Raw genomic sequence first — 20,747 nt, forward strand, 5'->3', positions numbered from 1 at the left:
CTTAGGCTTTTAAAGTCTTGCATTGGCTTAGTAAATCCGACTTTGTTTTGCAGTGAATATGTGGGGAATGTGATTTGGTTTGGGTTGGGAATTAATTTTTATCATTTTTTGACATCTGTATTTGGACTTTTTTTAACATTAGTAGTACCAGTTTTCTATATTTTGGAAGTCAGTGCTGATGGCTATTTTTATCAAAATGCTTTTAGGTGCTATCTAAGTGCTTTGTATAAATGCTTTCTGCTCTGCTGTGAAAGGGTAATTTCTTGTCAGATTCTATTTTTCCATGTGAAGGGTTAGGTTTTACTAATAAAGATAGATTAGCACATCATATTTTCATGTGGAGCTGTAACCCTGCATCTCTCCAACCAGGGTGCACATCCAAACCACCCCTAGGCCTTTTTTTAAATTTTATTTATTTATTTGAAGTTACACAAAGAGAAGGATAGGCAGAGAGAGAGAGGTCTTCCATCCGCTGGTTCACTCCCCAATTAGCCACAATGGCTGGAGCTGCACCAATCTGAAGCCAGAAGCCAGGAGCTTCTTCTGGGTCTTCTACACGGATGCAGGGGCCCAAGGATTTGGGCTGTCTTCTGCTGCTTTCTCAGGCCATAGCAGAGAGCTGGATCAGAAGTGGAGCAACCGGGACTCAAACCAGTGCCCACATGGGATGCCGGCACTGCAGACTGAGGATTTAACCCATTGTGCCACAGTACTGGCCCCATCATAAATTGTTCAACATGCTTTCTAAGTGGAACTAAAATTTAAAGGATAGGTGATTTTGATTGACAGCCCTGTTTTACATTATGGGTTTTTATTTTTTTGCTTCCAACCTTGACATCTGTTTTCATACTTTTCAACACTATCAAAGTGATCTTACAAAGAAAAAAGTATGTTTAAATCATGCCAAAAAATAAAAGGATACTTAAATTACCTCCAGATATTTATAAAATATAATTTTCCCTAGTAATACTTCCTAGGGCTCACTAATGTTTTTCTTATTTTAAGATTTTTATATTGTTCTATGTAAATATGACATTTTAATGTAATAATTTGGGGTGTTGATTTATTTCCAAATCATCTTATATGGCATTCATTCATATTTTCTTAAATTTTAGCCACTGAAGAACAGTAACTATAGGATTAGTAAATCTCGATATGATTCAATAGACAGCTACTTATCTAAGTGTGGTGAGAAGTATAATGACATTGACTTGACGATAGATAAAGAAATCTACGAGCAGCTCTTGAAGGAAGGTGAGCATCTATGCCTATTGCTAGGTTTGATTGTACGCCTTTAGTTCTTCAAAGTTCTTTGCAACATTTTTTTTGCTGACTCCTGGTCTGGTTTCTGTTTTTAGTGTGAAGTCTCTAACTTTTCTTATGAGGCTGCTTGTTCCTAAAGTTTCAAGTTCCAAATACTTGTGAGATCTTCTTGACTTTTAGCAAAAGGAACTTGCTTTGGAGCCCTGTATCTAGGTCCACACCAGTGCCCCAGCAGGCATTGTGTAAGTAGCGACTAAAATGCTGACTCTTCCCCAGTGTCCGTAGGAGAAAGGCCCAGGCGAGGTGAGAATACTGAACAAAACCAGCTGTTTCCTAAGCTCCTAGAGGCCCTGCCTTCAAACTGTGGACTGAGAGGAAGCGGTGCCCCGCATTTGCAGTGAGCGGTGTGGTCTGTCTTTGCAGGGATTGACCATCTCCTGGCGCAGCATGTTGCTCATCTCTTTATTAGAGACCCCCTGACTCTGTTTGAGGAGAAAATACACCTGGATGATGCCAATGAGTCTGACCATTTTGAGGTATTTCCTCTGTCTTTAGTACATTTCCAAGAAGGAAGCCATTTTCCCAACCCGTGAGGAAGTAGTGGCGGTAGAAATAAAATACACCATTCATTCATCACCCAGCGCTGTAAAGAACTAAGAAGAATTACACATTGAACATAGTAGTTATTTTAGTGCCACAGGCATGCCCCCTAGCTTTTTACTAAACACTCGCTATTTTGTTTTCTGAGCACGTCACACTTCCAAGAAAATCTTAACAACCTTTTTGTATTTGTGAATTGAAGAGTATTTGGCCTGGACAATAAGCAGCCTTCTTCCCTAATTAAAAGTCAGATTATCTTAATGTTCTCCTAGACTTGTAGAAAATTGGTTTTATTCTCTGCTTTCTTATTACAGAATATTCAGTCCACAAATTGGCAGACAATGAGGTTTAAGCCACCTCCTCCAAACTCCGATATTGGCTGGAGAGTGGAATTCCGGCCCATGGAGGTGAGATATATGTTTTGGTGTTTGTCGCCCTTCCAATACTTGTATCAGAAGGTTTTTAAGTTCACTGTAAGGCAGTGAAGATCCAGCATGTGCATGTTAAAGCAAGTCCACAGCTCAGGAGGGGATCTCTGAGAACAGATCTGGGTGGAGGCTTTTCAGGCTCTGGAGATGGCTTGGGATGACCTGACCCACAGAGTGGAGGGCAGGGCCTCTCGGGAGGAGGGGGTTACTGTGTGCTTGGTCCATGACTTTCTGGGCTCCTGCTTGTCTAGGTTCAGTTAACAGACTTCGAGAACTCTGCCTATGTGGTGTTTGTGGTGCTGCTCACCAGAGTGATTCTCTCATACAAACTGGATTTTCTCATTCCGCTGTCAAAGGTAAGGGTGTCTACTCATATACATATATACTGTTCATTTCAAATCAGACATTAAAATCTTCCACCCTTTAGAATGAAGTGCTTCTCTTTTCACTCGGTTCTATTTTTCATTTTAAATCTAAGCTTTATTTCTAGAGGTTTTCCATTCAAGATAATTAATGGCTGGAGATAGCCCCATATATTGATTTCATCTACCTAAAACACCATTTTGATTACAATAGTAAAATCAGAATGAGGGGAAGCAGGACTATAGGAATGGAGAGAGAGGTCTCACATCTGTAGGACTGGAGTTGAGTTATTGCTGGAGGGCACAGACAGCACCCAACTGACATGAGAGCAGATGGGAGCTGATTCAACCCATCCCACCAGGGACCAGCAAAGGAGCTTCCTGGGAGTTTTCCCAGCGCAGCTTTGGAGCAACCCCACGCTATGAAGCTGCAGAGCTGGGAGCTCTGGGGGCTCTGGGGGTCCTGGGGTTATCCAGGCAGAGAGACTGTATGGGGAAGACTGACTGCTCAGCTGGGTGAGGGCTTACTGCAGTGGGTTCCTGCTGTGAGGGGTCAGGACCAGAGAAAGAAGTAGAGCAGCCCTGGCACAGCAAACATGGGTGGAAAAATAAAATTGCATGGATGCAGCCCCTGCCTGCAGGATACCTGCCTCCCTGCTCCCTGCACAAACCAGGTTGTCAGATTATGCCTGGCATCCTCCCGTTTCCTCCCATGGAAGTTGAGCAGTCAGTCTGCCCTGCCTGCCCATCACATCCAGGCTGAAGGAAACCTGTAGAATTTTGTGTGCCTGTGTTTCGCTTATGGGGTGTACTTTCTGGGAAGACCAAAACCTAGCCACAGTTGAGCCTGTTTGTAAATATGAATAGAGGTCTGAAAGGCAACAGAGTCTTAAAGACAGGGCCTGGCCAGGCCTGCAGGGTAGGCTAATCTCAGTGAAAGTTAATTCAAGAAACTAGAAAGACTTCCTAAAGAAATGCTACCTAATGCCCTCAGGTTCTCAAGAAGGGCTGCATTTAGATAAGCAATCAGGATGAGCCAAAGAGCTTTGGCAGAAATAGGAATCTAGGACTCGAGACATGGTAGCAGCACGTTCTGCACTCAGAATACTCACCAGCAAAGCAGGTGTTGCTGAAGGTCAAGTTAGTGATTTAGGAGAGACTAGATTAAGATTCATTCCAGTAGAATGGCAGACAAGTGGATATTATGGGAGAACTGAAACAGGGAGAATTGCTCTGGAATGTTTGGTATTTGGCAGTCAGAAGAAGAGAATGGTCCATATAGAAAGAGACAGAATACAGTAACCAAAGAAATAATAGAATTTGCCGTTACCATAGGAGTCCCTTCAGAATGAAACAGAAATATGAGGATATTTCAAAAAAGTTCGTGGGAAAGTGATGTAACAAATTTTTGAAATCCATTCAGTTTCTCCATAGTACACATTTTCAGGAACTTTTTGAAGTGCCTTTATATTTGAAGAAGAACCCAAATCTAGGAATTGTATATATGTCAAGTAAAGAGAAAAATTTGTGCACAACAGAGAACGTTGGGAAATACGCCACAGGAGGAGGTGGAAAGAAACCTTTCAGGAATGCTGAGCGGTAAAGAATTAGCAACCACAGAATTCTGTTCCCCACCAGACTTTAATTTCCAGATGATTCTGGGTCTTATCGAATGTCTTTGTTCAGACCACTGTAATGAAAGCAGCAGAAATGTGTCACTCATGGTTCCGGAGGCTGGAAAGTCTCAGATCAGGGCACCGGCAGATGCCGTGTCCGGTGTGGACCCACTGCGGTTCACGGACGGCATCTTCTCACTGCATCCTCCCATGGTGGAGAGCAAGCGAGGTCCTTCTTAAGGGCATGCAGCTCATTCATGAGAGCAGAGCCTAGGATCTGATCACCTTCTAAAGACCCCACCTCTTCCTACTGTTGCATTCAAGATTAGGTTTTGAAGTATGAATGGGGAGGAGTGGCACAGATGTTCAGATCCTGGCTGCTGGCAGGGGGATAGTAGAAAGAGATGAATGGTAGAGACTGTTGAATGCTTGACACCTAGAAAGGAATACTGTCAGAACTATTTCTTTAAAAGCAAACCACTACTAGTATAGAAATATTATTTCCAGATTGCTGGCTAAAAGGGTGGGGAAAAGGACAAAGAAAGCATCAGTGCCCTAAAGTATAGCAATACTTAAACGAGGGAAGAATTTAATGGCTTGGGTAATAAGATACAGGTTTCATGAGAAAAGCTAAGAACATAAATCCCTTGTAGTAATTTGGTAGCTTTTAAACCTAGACAGATTACTTGATGCTTGTGTGCCTTGTTTGCTGCATGTAGATGGAGGTAAGCAGGCTGTTGTGAGCTCACGTGAGTATTAAGGGAGATGAAGCACTCAGCAGACTACCTTGTGTGTTACCCAGTACTGACAGGTCAGGTCCTGGAAGAAAGCGAAAGGCCGTAGGGGAATTAAATGACAGTTTTCAAATGCTTTGAGGAAGATTTACGAAAATTAAGGAGCACGTTTATGTGTCAAAATAAGACCATATGGGATGCATTCCCACCAGAATTCAGCAAAAAGGTATTCAAGAAACATTTCACTATTGGAAATTAAAAACATCTGTCCTAATGTCCAGATTAATCAAAACTATAATTGAAGATTGTTCAGGAAAGCAAATGACAGTGGGATGCTGGCAGAGCTTGTCTCTAAAGATAAACCATAGCTTTCGGTGTTTCATAAAGGTTGAAAATAAACCTAAGCATTCAAGAATGTAAAGAGCAGTGGTAAAATTCACTTTCAAAAATGAGTTAATGAAAGCAGAAGAGGCAGTAAAACCAGCGATCTTTATGAACAGATACTATTAGGAATGAAAGTAGAGATGTCCAGGTCGGCACCGCGGCTCACTAGGCTAATCCTCCGCCTTGCGGCGCCACCACACCGGGTTCTAGTCCCGGTCGGGGTGCCGGATTCTGTCCCGGTTGCCCCTCTTCCAGCCCAGCTCTCTGCTGTGGAGGATGGCCCAAGTACTTGGGCCCTGCACCCCATGGGAGACCAGAAGTACCTGGCTCCTGCCTTCAGATCAGCGTGGTGCACCGACCGCAGCACGCCGGCCGCGGCGGCCATTGGAGGGTGAACCAACGGCAAAGGAAGACCTTTCTCTCTGTCTCTCTCACTGTCCACTCTGTCTGTCAGAAAAAAAAAAAAAAAAAAGAAAGTAGAGATGTCCAAGTCGTAGTGGGGTTTCAGACTATAATCTGAATACTCCTGTTCAGAAGGTCCCACGAGTCTCAAAGAACAAACAGATACCAACCGTAAGCTCCTCCCCAGTGAGGATGGGAGGAGGCTACTCAGGAGAAAGCTGTGCCTTCCCGGCCGTGCCATTCTGACCCTCTCGCTCGTGTTTCTGTTTGCTGAGGTTCCACATCACATTGCAGTGTAGAAAAGACTCCTACTGAAAGGTTTAGAAGCTCTCCTTTCAGGATTCTGGAAAGTCATTCAACAAATGGAGACATTCACAGTTTTTCAGGCTTGTGAATGAGTTGACGTGCAGGGCCACCAGGTACGCAGACAGCACTGGTGACTGGGCCCTTGGAGGACTAAAAAGCTTACTCCAGATCTGACAGCCTGTTAACTCTGCTTACGCAAGTGAGGCAGCAAAACCCCCGTGGCAGGAGGGAACGGCATTTGAACGAACCATAAGAACTGGATTCCAGTCCCACCCTGCCTTCGTTACCCCAGGGACCTCTGATCCGCTGCTGAACTGTGTAAAGGGACCCAACCACTCACCTTCCCAGCACTGTAGATTTGTTGCAAGGTTCAGTCACAGTGCTGTTTTGAAATGCAGACATCTTACAGGAACATACTGTTTTTTAAAGTAAACATCTCAGTATTCTCCATTTGTGATTAAAAGCACGTTGCAATCAGTGGTTGAGTGAAACAGCCTCACGTAAGGAAGAAGTGTTCTTCCAACCAGAGAAGACCAGAGGGGAAGTAGAATCCTGAAAGGAGTGTGCCCCGGTGCCAAGGCGAGGTGCTTCTGCGCCAGGTCAGAGACATCTTTATGTACTCGTGGTTCTTCTTCCCCCTCAGGTTGATGAAAACATGAAAGTCGCACAGAAAAGAGATGCAGTCTTGAAGGAGATGTTTTATTTCAGGAAAGATATTTGCAAAGGTATGACACTTTCTTGGGTTCTCAGGGCCGCTTTGGCTACAACAGGCCACTAAAACTCCTCCGTGCTCTCGTGGCAGGTGGCAACGCTGTGGTGGACGGGTGTGGCAAGGCTCAGAACAGCACAGAGCTGGCGGTAGAAGAGTACGCCCTCATGAGCATAGACACCATCATCAACGGGAAGGTAGGTCCCCGGCCGGGCCCCGCGCTGTGCTTGCCGACTGGTGGGGTGCTCAGCCTGTGTCCTGCTTCCTACAGGAAGGTGTGTTTCCTGGGCTCATCCCCATCCTGAACTCTTACCTTGAGAACATGGAAGTGGATGTGGACACCAGATGCAGTATTCTGAACTACCTGAAGCTGATTAAGAAGAGAGCATCCGGTATGCTGGCCATTTCTTTTCTTTTTCTTAAGCTCTTAATATAGGTAGAGCTACACAATCTTAAAACATTGTTTGTTTTGTAAAAATGTTTTCCTTTTTTATTTGAGAGGAAGAGATAATGAGAAAGAGCACCCCAACCCATAACTCTTAAATTTCAAATAAAAAGGTCTCTGTAAAAGATAAAGTAATGGGGCTGGCGCTGTGGCATAGCAGGTGAAGCCACCGCCTGCAGTGCTGGGATCCAATGTGGGTACCGGTTTGAGACCTTGCTGCTCCACTTCCAATCCAGCTCTCTGCTAGGGCCTGGGAAAACAGAGGATAGCTCAAGTCCTTGGGCCGCTGCACCCGCGTGGGAGAACCGGAAGAAGCTCCTGGCTCTCAGCTTCATATCGGCACAGCTCTGGACATTGCGGCCATTTGGGGAATGAAACAGCAGCTGGAAGACCTCTCTCTCATTCTCTCTCACTTTCTCTCTGCCTCGCTGTAACTCTTAAATCTTTATGTACATACTTAAATAAATAAATCTTAAAAAAAAAAATAACACAGTGCTATCTGTATTTCACTTGAGCCTTTTGTGAACCTTCTGGAGTCAGGAAAGCTATACAACCCTACATCACATCCCGGGTGGTTGCTCTGCCAGTTTCTCTCTTCACTCACTTTCTCCACTGTATTCTTCTTTCATTTCTCCTGACCAGTGTTTGCTCTAGGTACCCCTTTGTTCTCTGAGGTAGTCTCAGGACACTGATACAGGTCGTCTCAGCCCTCTGGCCAAATAGAGGACATGTGCTTTTGTACAGGTGTGCTGAACTCCTGTCCCTTAAGAACTGGCTGTGTTGGCATACAGGCGGCATCTTACAGGAACCAAATGTATATGTTCTCGTTGCCCACCTGCAAACTAAAATTCTTCCCCAGGGACCGCTGTCGTGGCACAGTGGGTTAAGCTACCCACCGCCTGTGATGCTGGCATCCCACAGGAGTGCTGGTTTGAGTCCAGCTGCCTTGCTACCAATTCAGCTCCCTGCTGATGCACCTGGGAAAGCAGCAGAGGATGGCCCAAGTGCTTGGGCTGCTGCCAGCCACATGGCGAGACCTGGAGGGGATTTTGAACTCCTGGCTTCAGCCTGGCCCAGCCCTGGTTGTTGTAGCCATTTGAAGGGTGAATCAGCGGATGGAAGATCTCTCTCTCCTTCCCTCACTCACTCTCCCTTTCAAATAAATGAAATAAATCTTTAAAAAAAAATTCCCCCTGGGAAATAATTTTATTTAAGATTTTATTTGAGAGGCAGAGTTTCAGACAGAGGGAGAGAGAGAAAGGTCTTCCATCCACTGGTTCGCTCCCCAGATGGCTGCAGTGGCTGGAGCTGAGCCAATCTGAAGCCAGGAGCTTCTTCCAGGTCTCTTATGTGGGTGCAGGAGCCCAGAACATGAACTGGTGCCCAGATGGGATGCCAGCACTGCCGGCGGCAGCTTAACTACTATGCCACAGCGCCGACCCCCAGGGGGAATTCTGTGAAAGGTAGGTTGTTCCCAACTCCTGCCGTGTGTCTGCACTGAAAAGTCATGTTGATATCTTTCCTTTTTTTTTTTTTTTTTAATTTTTATTTGACAGAGTTATAGACAGTGAGAAAGAGAGACAGAGAGAAAGGTCTTCCTTCTGTTGGTTCACGCCCCTAATGGTCACCACGGCCAGCGCTGCACTGATCCGAAGCCAGGAGCCGGATGCTTCCTCCCGGTCTCCCATGTGGGTGCAGGGACCACTTGGGCCATCCTCCACTGCACTCCCAGGCCACAGCAGAGAGCTAGACTGGAAGAGGAGCAACCGGGACTAGTACCCAGCACCCCAACCAGGACTAGAACCCGGCGTGCCAGTGCCTCAGGTGGAGGATTAGCCAAGTGAGCCACGGCGCTGGCCAACCACTTTTCAAAATCGAATTTATGCTAGGCACTAAGTATCAACTTATTTTAATTCTGTTAATTTTCCATTGTTAAAAAACTGCTTGTTTTTCCAGGAGAACTAATGACAGTTGCCCGATGGATGAGGGAGTTTATTGCAAACCATCCTGACTACAAGCAAGACAGTGTAATCACCGATGAAATGAACTATAGCCTTATTTTGAAGTGTAACCAAATTGCAAATGAATTATGTGAATGCCCAGAGTTACTAGGCTCAGCCCTTAGGAAAGTAAAATATAGTGGAAGTAAAACTGACTCTTCCAACTAGACATTCTCTAGAAAGAACAACACATTGCTGTTTCATTGAAGAAGTGACTGCGGGACTGGGACTCCGAGCCCACGTGTATGATGTGCAGACCAAATAATAGAACTGTACTGTTTCCTGGCCAGTGGGCCAGAAATGGATTTAGAGGCTTTCTTCAGTAGGCAGATCTACAGTTTATACAGTATACATGTACAAAGTAAAGTATTTTTATGATTAACAATGTATTTTAATAACATTGTACCTACAGTCAATGTGAACTGGCTTGTACATTTTTGAATTCTTACTCTGGAGAGAATACTGTTTAAGCAGTCTTGTAAATGCAGTGTACTAGCAGCTGTACAATACCTTCATTCCAGAGTTTAAAATGTTTGTTGTAAATTTTTGTTCCTTTGAAGACTACGTGGGACCTGATTCATTGAAATGTATCACTTTAAAAATACTTGCTCTTGCTTAGAATCATCTCCTTTGTTGTGTACATAAAATCACTTATAATTCATGGGAGGTGCGTCAGGGCTGACCTTGGATTCCCAGCACCTTTTCTGTGGTGCTGCTTCTGCAGTTGGAATAACTGACCATGGGACCGAATAAAACCCACTGAACGCTATGGCTTGTTGTGAAAGGGCATCTCCATTATTACACTTGCTAATTCAGTCCTTAAAAGATAACTTTATAGGAGGAAAGGAGACTTACCCAGCGTTCACCTGTAATGATTATCAGTCATTTTTCTTCCTGTACGTACTGTCAAAAATGACATCAGTTCTTCTGATACAGATTGCTGCTTTATTCTTAAATCCTCAAACCTAAAGCAGTTACTGAAGTTCTAGGATTTTTTTGTTTGTGTGTGTTTTTTTTTAATTAATCTCTTCTCTCATTTCCCTTGAGCATATTGATATGGACTTCTTTTAAAAGCCATTCACTCCAGTCTTGGAGAATGTTCTGTATACTGCTTATCTTTCTCTATGAAACTCATAATCATGAAATGCACTAAGTGTTGTGAATCAGGACCCTAGATGTTTAATTGTAAATAATTTTGTTTCAAATAATTGTTACAGCTTTGTGTTGAAGTTCTGTTTTTCTCAATTAGAGTCTTAACTGCTTCTAAAAATAACTGTATTATACATTATGCAAACCTTTAAGGCATAAATATTTAAACTGTAATGCTAATTTTAAAAGATTGCAATAAAGCTGCTTCAGCTAAACCTGTTTATGTGTTTAAAGACCAGCATTATTGTTTTTAAAGATTTACTTATTTTTACTTGAAAGTCACAGTTGCACAGAGAGAAGGAGAGGCAGAGAGAGAGAGAGAGAGGTCTTCCATCCATTGGTTCACTCTTCAAATGGCTGCAACGGCCGAGGCCGAGCTGATCCAGAGCCAGGAGCCTCTTCCAGGTCTCACACAGGTGCAAGGCCCAAAGACTTGGGCCATCTCCTACTGCCTTCCCAGGCCATAGCAGAGGGCTGGATCGAAGTGGAACAGTCGGGACTCGAACCGGTGCCCGTGTGAGATGCCAGCACTGCAGGCGGCAGCTTTACCTGCTATGCCACAGCATTCTGTACTTCACATTTGTATTCTGGAGGATTAAGGAATGCCTATTTTTGGTTTACAACTTTTCTTGTGTGAGTCAAATTTTATAAAGGTAGAGAAAGTGTTTGACGTATAAAGAAAGAGTGAAATTAGCTTTCAGGAAACTTAAATGTTGAATCCTACAACTAGATGAATAGTAGAGTTGATTTCCTAGATTAGCCTAGAGTCTGTGAAGTGAGTGTTCAATCCTCAGATGTTTCTAGAAAGACACCAGATGCCCCAACTCCCTAAGTAGCTATGAGGATAGCAGAAGGGCTTGGAGTGTGACTGTAATGACTGCTATGCCCTAAAAGTGGCTTTGTCTAGACTCCATAGCCTGCTGTGCTGGGTTGGGGTGACACGGGGAGTGTTGATGGAACTTGGGTGCTGGACACGCTTTGAATCAGCAAGTCCTGCAGTGTTAACCCACCCTGTCCACCTCATGGGCAGAGCTGGTGAAGCAGTGGGCTTCCTCTGGGCAATACAGTTGCTCAGAGCGCTGACTTTATCTAGATGCTCCCAGGGCAATGCTGTCAAACTAACCTGCCTACGATTTCTCAGGGGTCTTCTCGTGGCTTAGATTGGGGAGCGAGCATTTCTGCACACATAACAGGCTCCTGGATAGTGCTGACACTGTTGCTTACCCCATGGAGAACAAGAACTCAGATTATTTTGTACCCAAGCTATAAACAACTCCATTTCAAATCACTCGCCTTCAGACTCATGTGTCTATGTCTTACTGAAATCAGGTAATAATGCTCCTTCCCAGAGAAAGTAAGCCGATCAAGAGCTTTGCCACCAGAACCTGAGAAGTCGGAGGCTGAGGGATAGAATTATAACCACGGAAATGAGCAAAAGGTATTTTTTCCTCATTAGAAATTCCTGTAGCTAAGCCCAGGTACTCGGAACCTCACTTGGAACACAAGCGTCCTTAACCTGCTTTTAACCCAAAGTCCAACTTCCTATCAGGTCCCCTGCATTGGTAAGGTTTCCAGGGATCAGCTTTGTGGTGTAGCAGGTAAAGCTGCCACCTGCAGCATCAGCATCCCATTTGGACACCAGTTCGAGTGAGTCCTGGCTGCTCCTCTTCCAATTCAGCTCCCTGCTAATGCACCTGGGAAAGCAGTGGAAGGGGCCAGCGCCGTGGCTCACTAGGCTAACCCTCCACCTAGCGGCGCTGGCACACCGGGTTCTAGTCCCGGTCGGGGCGCCAGATTCTGTCCCGGTTGCCCCTCTTCCAGTCCAGCTCTCTGCTGTGGCCCGGGAAGGCAGTGGAGGATGGCCCAAGTGTTTGGGCCCTGCACCCGCAAGGGAGACCAGGAGAAGCATGTGGCTCCTGCCTTCGGATCAGCATGATGCGCCGGCTGGCCGCAGTGCACCAGCCACGGCGGCCATTGGAGGGTGAACCAACGGCAAAGGAAGACCTTTCTCTCTCTCTCTCACTGTCCACTCTGCCTGTCAAAAAAAAAAAAAAAAAAAAAAAAAAAAAGGCAGTGGAAGACAGTCTAAGTGCTTGGGCCCCTTCACCAGTGTGGGAGACCCAGAACAAGCTCCTGCCTCCTGGCTTCTGCCTGGCCCATTCCTGGCCATTGCGGCTATTTGGGGAGCAAACCAGCAGATGCAAGACTTCTCTGTCTCTCCCTCTCTCAGTAATTGCCTTTCAAGTAAATAAAATTACATCTAAAAATAAAGTTTCCTCTTAATCCCACGATGCTTTTGGCAATTAGCATGTCTCTGAGGTTGGAGGTGGGAAGTGGGGGAGGGAACTTTCCTTGATTTTCTGGGAAACCACCAAGTGATGCCAAAAATTAGCCGAAGTTCTGACGAGCTGATGGGATGTTTGTTGGAAACCTGAAACAGAAAAGGTAGAAGTATCCTTCAGGTAACTTGTAGTGTTTGACATGGGGGAGGAAGCCACAGGGAAGTGGGCCTGTGAAGCCAGGGCCTTTCAAAGCCTGGCTGGATGAGAGTCCCTTGCCATGGCTGCAGATACTTAGCTGGGTGCTGTGGTTTTCAGGGGTTCTGATGAACTTCCCGTTGAGGGTTAAGACTCACCTGCTTCTCCTGAAGAGAAGCCACAGAATTCTGCCAGCTGTTCTCTCCATTATGCTTTTGTGTAAATATTTAACTTTCCCTATAAACACTACTAGGAATACATGCCTGGTGAGATTTAGGAAAGTGAGAATTAGAAGGTTTTTTCCATCTAAGCTGCTCTAACAGTATCATAGACTGAGTGACTCAAACCGCAGATGTTTATTTCTCAGCATTCTGGAGTCTGGGATTCCAAGATAAGAGTCCTGACAGATTCAGTTCCTGGTGAGGGCTCCCTTTATGGTGTGCGGAGGACCACTTTGCCCTTCCCTCACATGTTGAGAACAGAGATTGTGTCATATCTCCTTAAAAGGGCACTAATTCCATCCTCATGGTCTAATTACCTCCCAACGGCCCCCACCTCCAGGCAGCATTACATTTGAGTTTAGAATACATTATAGGAAGTCTTAAAGGGGATACATTCAATCCCTAAGAGAAGGGAAATGAATACAGATCTGGAAGTGAGGAGACCTTGAGGGGTCTAGAATAGACACGTTCCTTGGACTGTCACATGTTGGTAAGCAGAGGCTGGGTAACTCCTTAACATCCTTTGCACTCCTAACAGTCTATGAAATGAAAGATTACAACACTAAGTATGGAAGATGCACTAAAAACAATGGACTGTATAACAGTGATAGCAAAACTACACACAGCACATGTATCTCACAAATTTCATGTTGAGTGAACAAAGCCAGATAGAATGGGCACTGTAAGATTACATTTGCAACTTGAAAACTAGCAAAGCTAAGTGACTACTGCAGAAGTCCCTCTAGTGGTTGCCTCTGGGTAAGAGTGAGCAAGCACTGACTGGAAAGACAAACTTCCGGGTTGCTTGACATGTTTCAAATCTGCGTGGGTGATGATTCACAGACACATATGTTTGAAACTCACTGAACGGGATGATTATTTGGCACAGTGGTTAAGATGCCACCTGGGACTCCCACATCCCATATCAGAGTGCCTGGGTTTCAGTCTCACCTCCAGTACTCTTTCTAGCAGGTGCACCTTGGGAAGCAGCAGGTGATGGCTTAAGTAATTGTGTTCCTGAAGGACCTGCACTAGTTCCAGACTCCCAGCTTTGGCCTGACCCAGCCTTGGCTGTCTTGGGTGTTTGGAGGATTCTGCCTTTCAAATTAAAATGAGAATAAATAAATAAAAATAACTGATGCTGTACAATTAAGGGGCATGTTTATACTTCAAACAGAAGAAAATGGAGGTAAAAATTTTATAAAATACATAAAGTTCAACTCAAAATGGATCAAAGACCTAAGCATAGGACATGAAGTTACTAGAAATAATCAGGAAAAACACTTTAAGGCATTGGTATAGGCAAAGATATCTTTGTATAAGACCCCAGAAGCACAGTCAATAAAAGCAGTGATAGACAAATAGGATTATATCAAACTGAGAAGCTTCTGCACAGCAAAGGAAAAAATCAAGAGTTAAGAGACAACAGACAGAATAGGAGAACATATTTGGAAGCTATTCATCTGATGGGATTAATATCCAGACTATGTAAGAGCTCAAACAATAGCACAAAACCGAAATAATTTTAAAATGTGTAAATTATCTGAATAGACAACTCTCCGAAAGACATACAAATGACCAACAAGTATTTGAAAAAGTGCCCCAGGGCCAGCGCTGTGGCACAGTGGGTTAACACCCTGGCCTTAAGCTCCGGCATCCCATATGGGTGCTGGATTGAGACCCGGCTGCTCCACCTCCAATCCAGCTCTCTGCTATGGCCTGGGAAAGCAGTAGAAGATGACCCAAGTCCTTGGGGCCCTCCTACACCCACGTGGGAGACCTGGAAGAGGCTCCTGGCTTCAGATCGGTGCAACTCCGCCCATTGCGACCAATTGGGGAGTAAACCAGCAGATGGAAAGCCTCTCTCTTTCTCTCTCTCTCCCCCTCTCCTCTCTGTGTAACTCTAACTTTCAAATAAATAAATAAATAAATTTTTAAAAAAAGAAAAAATGCTCTATATCACTAATCATCAGGAAAATGCAAATCAAAACTACAAAGAAAGAACATCTCACTCCAAAGACAAAAAATACATGTGGCAAGGGCAGACAAGGGAACTTTCATATGTTTTTGGTGCGAATATACATTAGCACAGCCACTATGGAAAAGAGTACAGAGACTCCTTGAAAAAAAAAATAAAAACCACCATATGATTCAGAAATCTCACTGTTGAGTATACATACACAAATGGAATCAAATCACTTTATTAAAGAGACATCTGCACACCTATGTTTATTGCTGCACTATTGGTCCTAACAGCTAACACAGGGAATCAACTAAGGTATTCATTGACAGATGAATATAGAAAAAGAATCCACACAATGGAATATTATTCAGGTATAAAAATGAATGATACTCTGACTTGTGCAACAAGGTACGTGGAACTGGAGGAGGTCACATTCAATGAAATAAGCCAGGCACAGAAAGACAAATACCACATCCTCTCACAGATTTTAAAAAAAATATATATCTCATAGAAGAGAGTGGAACAGTCACCTGAGACAGGGAGGGGTCTAGGAATAAGAGAGGTTAGATGAGGTTGGCACTGTGGTGTAGCAGGTAAAGCCACTGCCTGTGATGCCAGCATCCCATATGGGTGCTAGTTTATGTCTTGGCAGCTCCATTTCTGATCCAGCTCCCTGCTAATGTGCCTGGGAAAGTAGTGGAGGATGGCCCAGGTTTTTGGGCCCTTGCACCCATGTGGGAAACTTGGAAGAAGCTCCTGGCTCCTGGCTTTGGACTGGCCCAGCTCTGGCTGTTGTAGCCATTTGGGGAGTGAACCAGCATATGGAAGACCTTTCTGTCTCTGTGTAATTCTGCCTTTGGAATAAATAAATACATCTTTAAAATTTTTTTTTTAAAAAAGAAGTTAGTCAAGGGACACCAAAGCAGAGAGGAGGAATTAGTTCTGATGTTCTGCTACCCAGCAGGGGAGCTAAAGTTTATAATACTCTGAGATATGAGTATTTCAAAATAACTAGAAAGGAAGAGTAAGAAGTTTGGTTTCCAATACACAGAAATGATTAATGTTTAAGGAAATGCTAATTGTCTTGATTTGACCATCAGAAATTGTATACATGAACTGAATTATTGTACTGTGGCCTACAACTATGGATAAATACTAGAAATTTATCAGGACTGTATTGGTACAGAATACAAGTACTTCTAGCATAAAAGCAAGAGTGGAGAGGTTTTCAAATGCCAGTATTTGCACACTTTAAGCAACATAACCATTTGTATTTCATTTGTAAAATGGATATGAGAATTCTTGGCAGTGTTACTATGGGGTGGAGAAGAGGTGACGCTCGTCAAAGCCAAGTGCATAAGCTCCGCAGGTCTGCTGTTTGCACCCCCTACCTTAACAGTGAGAGGGCACTATTGTGCTAAAGATGACATGAACTCTATCTACTTCCTATCTACCGACCACATTTTCCCAACCGTCTCCTTCAGAGTAACCTACCCTTCCAAAAATGCAATGAGAAGTCAGCCGAGAAAAACAAACACTGCTAACTTAGGAACTAAGCGTTCTAGGTTGGGAGGAGAATGAAACAAGAGAAGTTCCTTGTATGTCTTTATCATCTCTCATACATAGTCACGGTGAGTTTCCTAGAACCTTTCTTAAAAATAAGATTTATTTATGTATTTGAAAGGTAGAGTTACACAGAGAGAGGGAGAGACAGAGAAAGAGAATCTTCCATCTGCTGGTTCATTCCTCAAATAACTGCAATGACTGGGGCTAGGCCAGGCCCACGCCAGGAGCCTGGAACTCCACCAGCATCTCTCACATGGGTGGCAGAGGCCCAAGCACAGTAATCTTCCACTGCTTTCCCAGGTGCATCAGCAGGGAGCTATGTCAGAAGTGGAATAGCCAGACTTGAACTACCACTGATATGGGATGCAGGCATTGCAGGTGGCAGCCCAACCTGCTGTTCCACATCACCAACTCCTAAAAGTCCAAATATTTTGAATATTGTTGGCCTTCCTACAGAGTAGAGGTATTTGGTATATTCAGGATGCTTGGATGCAAGTGACACAAACACAGTACCCCAACAGGCTTAAACAAAAGAGAGATCTCCCAGTGTGCACAATTGAAATGTTCGGTGGTGATGCTAGCTTCAAGCAGAGTTTACTTGGGATTCAAATGCCATCAAGTCCTTGGGTCTGCATCTCTGGCCCACACTTCCCACTTTAGTGATTTCACTCTCAGCAGGTTTTCTCCAAAATATCCTCTTTGCCCCCTGTGCCCAACCCACTGTGTGACAGTCCCAAGGACCCCAGGAGTGCATCTTAGTAGTGGACACCCCCCCAGTGGAAAAGGGCACCACCCCCCATTTGCCTCAAGTCTACAGGAATGTCTGGGTCAGCCTCTGACCTGGTGAAGAACCATGATGTGTTCTCAAGAGATTGGGTTCTAGTATTTTTTTTTTTTTTTTGAAGATTTATTTATTTACTTGAAAGGCAGTTACAGAGAGGCAGAGGCAGAGGTGGCGGGGGGGTCTTCCTCTTCCATCTGCTGGTTTAATTCCTATTGGCTGCAACAGCTGGAGCTGGGCCAATCCGAGGTCAGGAGCTTCTTTCGGGTCTCCCACGTGGGTGCAGGGGCCCAAGGACTTGGGCCATCCTCTACTGCCTTCCCAGGCCATAGCTGGAAAGAGGAGCAGCTGGGGATGGAACCACACCGGATGCCAGCACTGCAGGCGGCTTTACCCTCTATGCCACAGCACTGGCCCCTGGGTTCTAGTTCTGCCTCTATGACCTGTATTGGTGTGATACTGAGTAAGTCATTTGCTTCCTCTGGATCTCAATGGTCTCATTAGCAAAAGAGAGGGATAAAATTTCAGTAGGTCTGTTCCAGAGCTAACCTTGCTCTAGATTTCACACCAAAAGCTTTCTCCTCTGGACTTTAGATAATACTGCCTCCTAGTGGTCTATTCAGTAGCTGCCTTTTCATTTCGTTCCACTGGCTGACAAATAGCCAATTCAGACAGACATGCTCTGAGCAAATTTACTGAACAATACAAGTACAGTATTAGAATATATTTTTTGATTCTCATTCTAACATATAAGTAGGCTTGTGCTTTGACATAAGCGATTGAAGCTGTGAGATTCATTTTTATTACTGTTCCAGCTTCGTACTGGTCATCCTGTTATGCTGTGCTTTCCTTATTCAGTTGTAAGTATTTGCTGAGATGCTTTGTGATTCCTTCTTTGGACATGGTTATGGAGTAATGTGCAGCTTCACTTCAAAACCTTTGGGGCTTGCCTACATCTCTCTTATTATTGATGTGCACTATAATTTTATTGTGGTCATATTCTGTATGATTATTCAGTGCTTCAAATTTTAGATTTTTTAAATAGCCCAACATATGGCCTTTATTGATGACTATTCCACATGACAATATACTGTGTCACTGGGATCTGTAATGGGTAGTTTTCTTTACCAAGTTGAATTTTTGATAATGTTCCAATCTTCTGTTTCCCTACTGCTTCTTGTTGTTGCCTTCTCTTTCAATTCTGAGGGCAGAGTGTTCAGAATCTCCAAATGTGATTGCAGACTGGTTTCTTTCTCCCTTTAGTTTTGTCAGTTCTTGCCTCATATACGTTGAAGCTGTGTCAGCAGCTATCTTCACATCTAGGACTAGCACGGGTATTAGCCACTTTCAGTGCTATGACTAGGGACATTACACAAGCACGAGCTACATGTGAAGGAAGGAGGTTTAATTGAATCATTGTTCTGGATGTTCACAGTCCAAGACTGGGCAACCTTATTGGTCTGACAAGGATGGTGGATGGTGGAACAGAGGAGGATCACAAGGCAAACCAAGAAGTAGAGAAATGGAACGTACTCACCTGGGTCTATGTGGTCTCTCCTTATATCATGATCCAGTTGTGGGCTCCACCCAGGAGCCCAATCCCATCTAATCACTTCTCTAAGGCTCACCTTCAACTATCATAATTGGATTAAATTTTCAGTTATTTTTATTTTTTTAATAAAGGAAAGAGGTTTATTGGGGCTCTTGATTCTCGAGGTTCACAGTCTTAAGACCAGGCCAGATGGTGTTTGTGCTGGCAGAGTCCATAGGTGGCACAGGGCCACGTGTGACAGGAGACAGGGGTGTCTGTGAGGTCTCGTACTTTTTTTGAACTTTTATTTAGTAAATATAAATTTCCAAAGTACAGTTTATGGATTACAATGGCTTTTTCCCCTCCAATAACTTCCCCCACCCACAACCCTCCCATCTCCCGCTCCCTCTCCCATTCCATTCACATCAAGATTCATTTTCAATTATCTTTATATACAGAAGATCAATTTAGTATATATTAAGTAAAGATTTCATCAGTTCGCACCCACCCAGAAACACAAAGTGTAAAATACTGTTTCAGTACTAGTTATAGCATTACTTCACATTGGACAACACATTAAGGACAGAGATCCTACATGAGGAGTAAGTGCACAGTGATTCTCTTTATTATTATTATTTTTCATTTTTATTCTACTTGAAAGGCAGAGTCACTGAGAGAGAGAGAGAGAGAGAGAGAGAGATCTTCCATCTGCTGATTCACTCCCCAAATGGCTGCAACAGCAGGATCTGAGCTGGGCTGAAGCCAGCAGCCTCTTCTGAGTCTCCCATGTGGGTGCAGGGGCCCAAGCACTTGGGCTGTCCTCTACTGCTTTCCCAGACCATCATCCTGGAGCTGGATCAAAAGTGGAGCATCCAGGACTCAAATTGGTACCCATGTGGGATGCTGGCGTTGCAGGTGGCAGCTTAACCCACTACGCCGGAGCACCGGCCTCATGTGAGGTCTCTTACGAAGCCACCAGGCTTTCATCGTGGAGGCTGCACCCTGTCACCTCCTGGGGCCCCTCCTTCCAACCCCATAACTGGATTGGGTTTGCAGCCTCTTGGACTCAGACACACAGCAGGTAGTTTCAGTCAGTTCTCAGTTTTCTCCCCCGGCACAGAAACTTGGTGCATAAGGGGCCTCTAAGGAGCGTGTGTGAGGCATGTGGCATGGAAATGCCCTGTGTGCACAGTGCTTTCCTTTTGTGCACCACAGCTGAGCGGGGCCAGCAGCGCGCAGAGGAGCGGGGCTTCCCTGCTCCATTGTAGCAGGTGTTCCTTCCCATGAGTGGCCGTTGCTGGAAGACTCCGCCTCTTGGGAAGGCAGTGGCCTGCAAAGCCCCTGTCGTCCAGGGTCCCAGGCTTGCCCACACGAGAACACCTTGCAGGTCTCCTGTAGTTGCTTTAGTAAACGAGTGTTGTTCCGTCTTGAGACAGAAATTTCCAGCTTCAATCCATTAACTGTTAACGTAAGACTTTGAGGGCCAAGCCTTTGATATAAGAGCTTTTTGGGGACACACAAACTAATATCCAAACTGTAACAACAAGTCTCCTCAATGAACTGACCCTTATGACATTATACGGTATTGTTTTTTTTATCTTTGGTAATACTTTTTTTAAGATTTGTTTTTGTAAAAAAGATTTATTTATTTATTTGAAAGACAGAGTTACACACACACACACACAGAGAGAGAGAGAGAGAGAGAGAGAGAGAGAGGTCTTCTGTCTAATGGCTCACTCCCAGTTGGCTGCAATGGCCGGAACTGCGCTGATCCGAAGCCAGGATCCAGGAGCTCATCCGGGTCTCCCAC

At 44.5% G+C, this 20,747-nt stretch overlaps 1 protein-coding gene across 2 annotated transcripts in view; it reads left to right on the top strand.

Moving 5' to 3' along the window:
- The window catches only part of GCLC (glutamate-cysteine ligase catalytic subunit), a 48,374-nt gene extending 37,757 nt beyond the window's left edge, over positions 1–10,617 (top strand). For both annotated transcript variants that reach the window (XM_002714508.5, XM_051855608.2), the window contains 8 exons: positions 1,116–1,254; positions 1,687–1,799; positions 2,178–2,270; positions 2,543–2,647; positions 6,739–6,820; positions 6,898–7,001; positions 7,076–7,196; positions 9,206–10,617. In XM_002714508.5, coding sequence (XP_002714554.1) covers positions 1,116–1,254; positions 1,687–1,799; positions 2,178–2,270; positions 2,543–2,647; positions 6,739–6,820; positions 6,898–7,001; positions 7,076–7,196; positions 9,206–9,417 — 969 coding nt within the window. In that variant the 3' untranslated portion in view covers positions 9,418–10,617. The remainder of the gene's footprint in view (positions 1–1,115; positions 1,255–1,686; positions 1,800–2,177; positions 2,271–2,542; positions 2,648–6,738; positions 6,821–6,897; positions 7,002–7,075; positions 7,197–9,205) is intronic.
- The last annotated feature ends 10,130 nt before the right edge of the window (positions 10,618–20,747 follow it).

This window comes from Oryctolagus cuniculus, chromosome 5, assembly GCF_964237555.1.
Source record: "Oryctolagus cuniculus chromosome 5, mOryCun1.1, whole genome shotgun sequence".
Lineage (NCBI taxonomy): Eukaryota > Metazoa > Chordata > Mammalia > Lagomorpha > Leporidae > Oryctolagus > Oryctolagus cuniculus.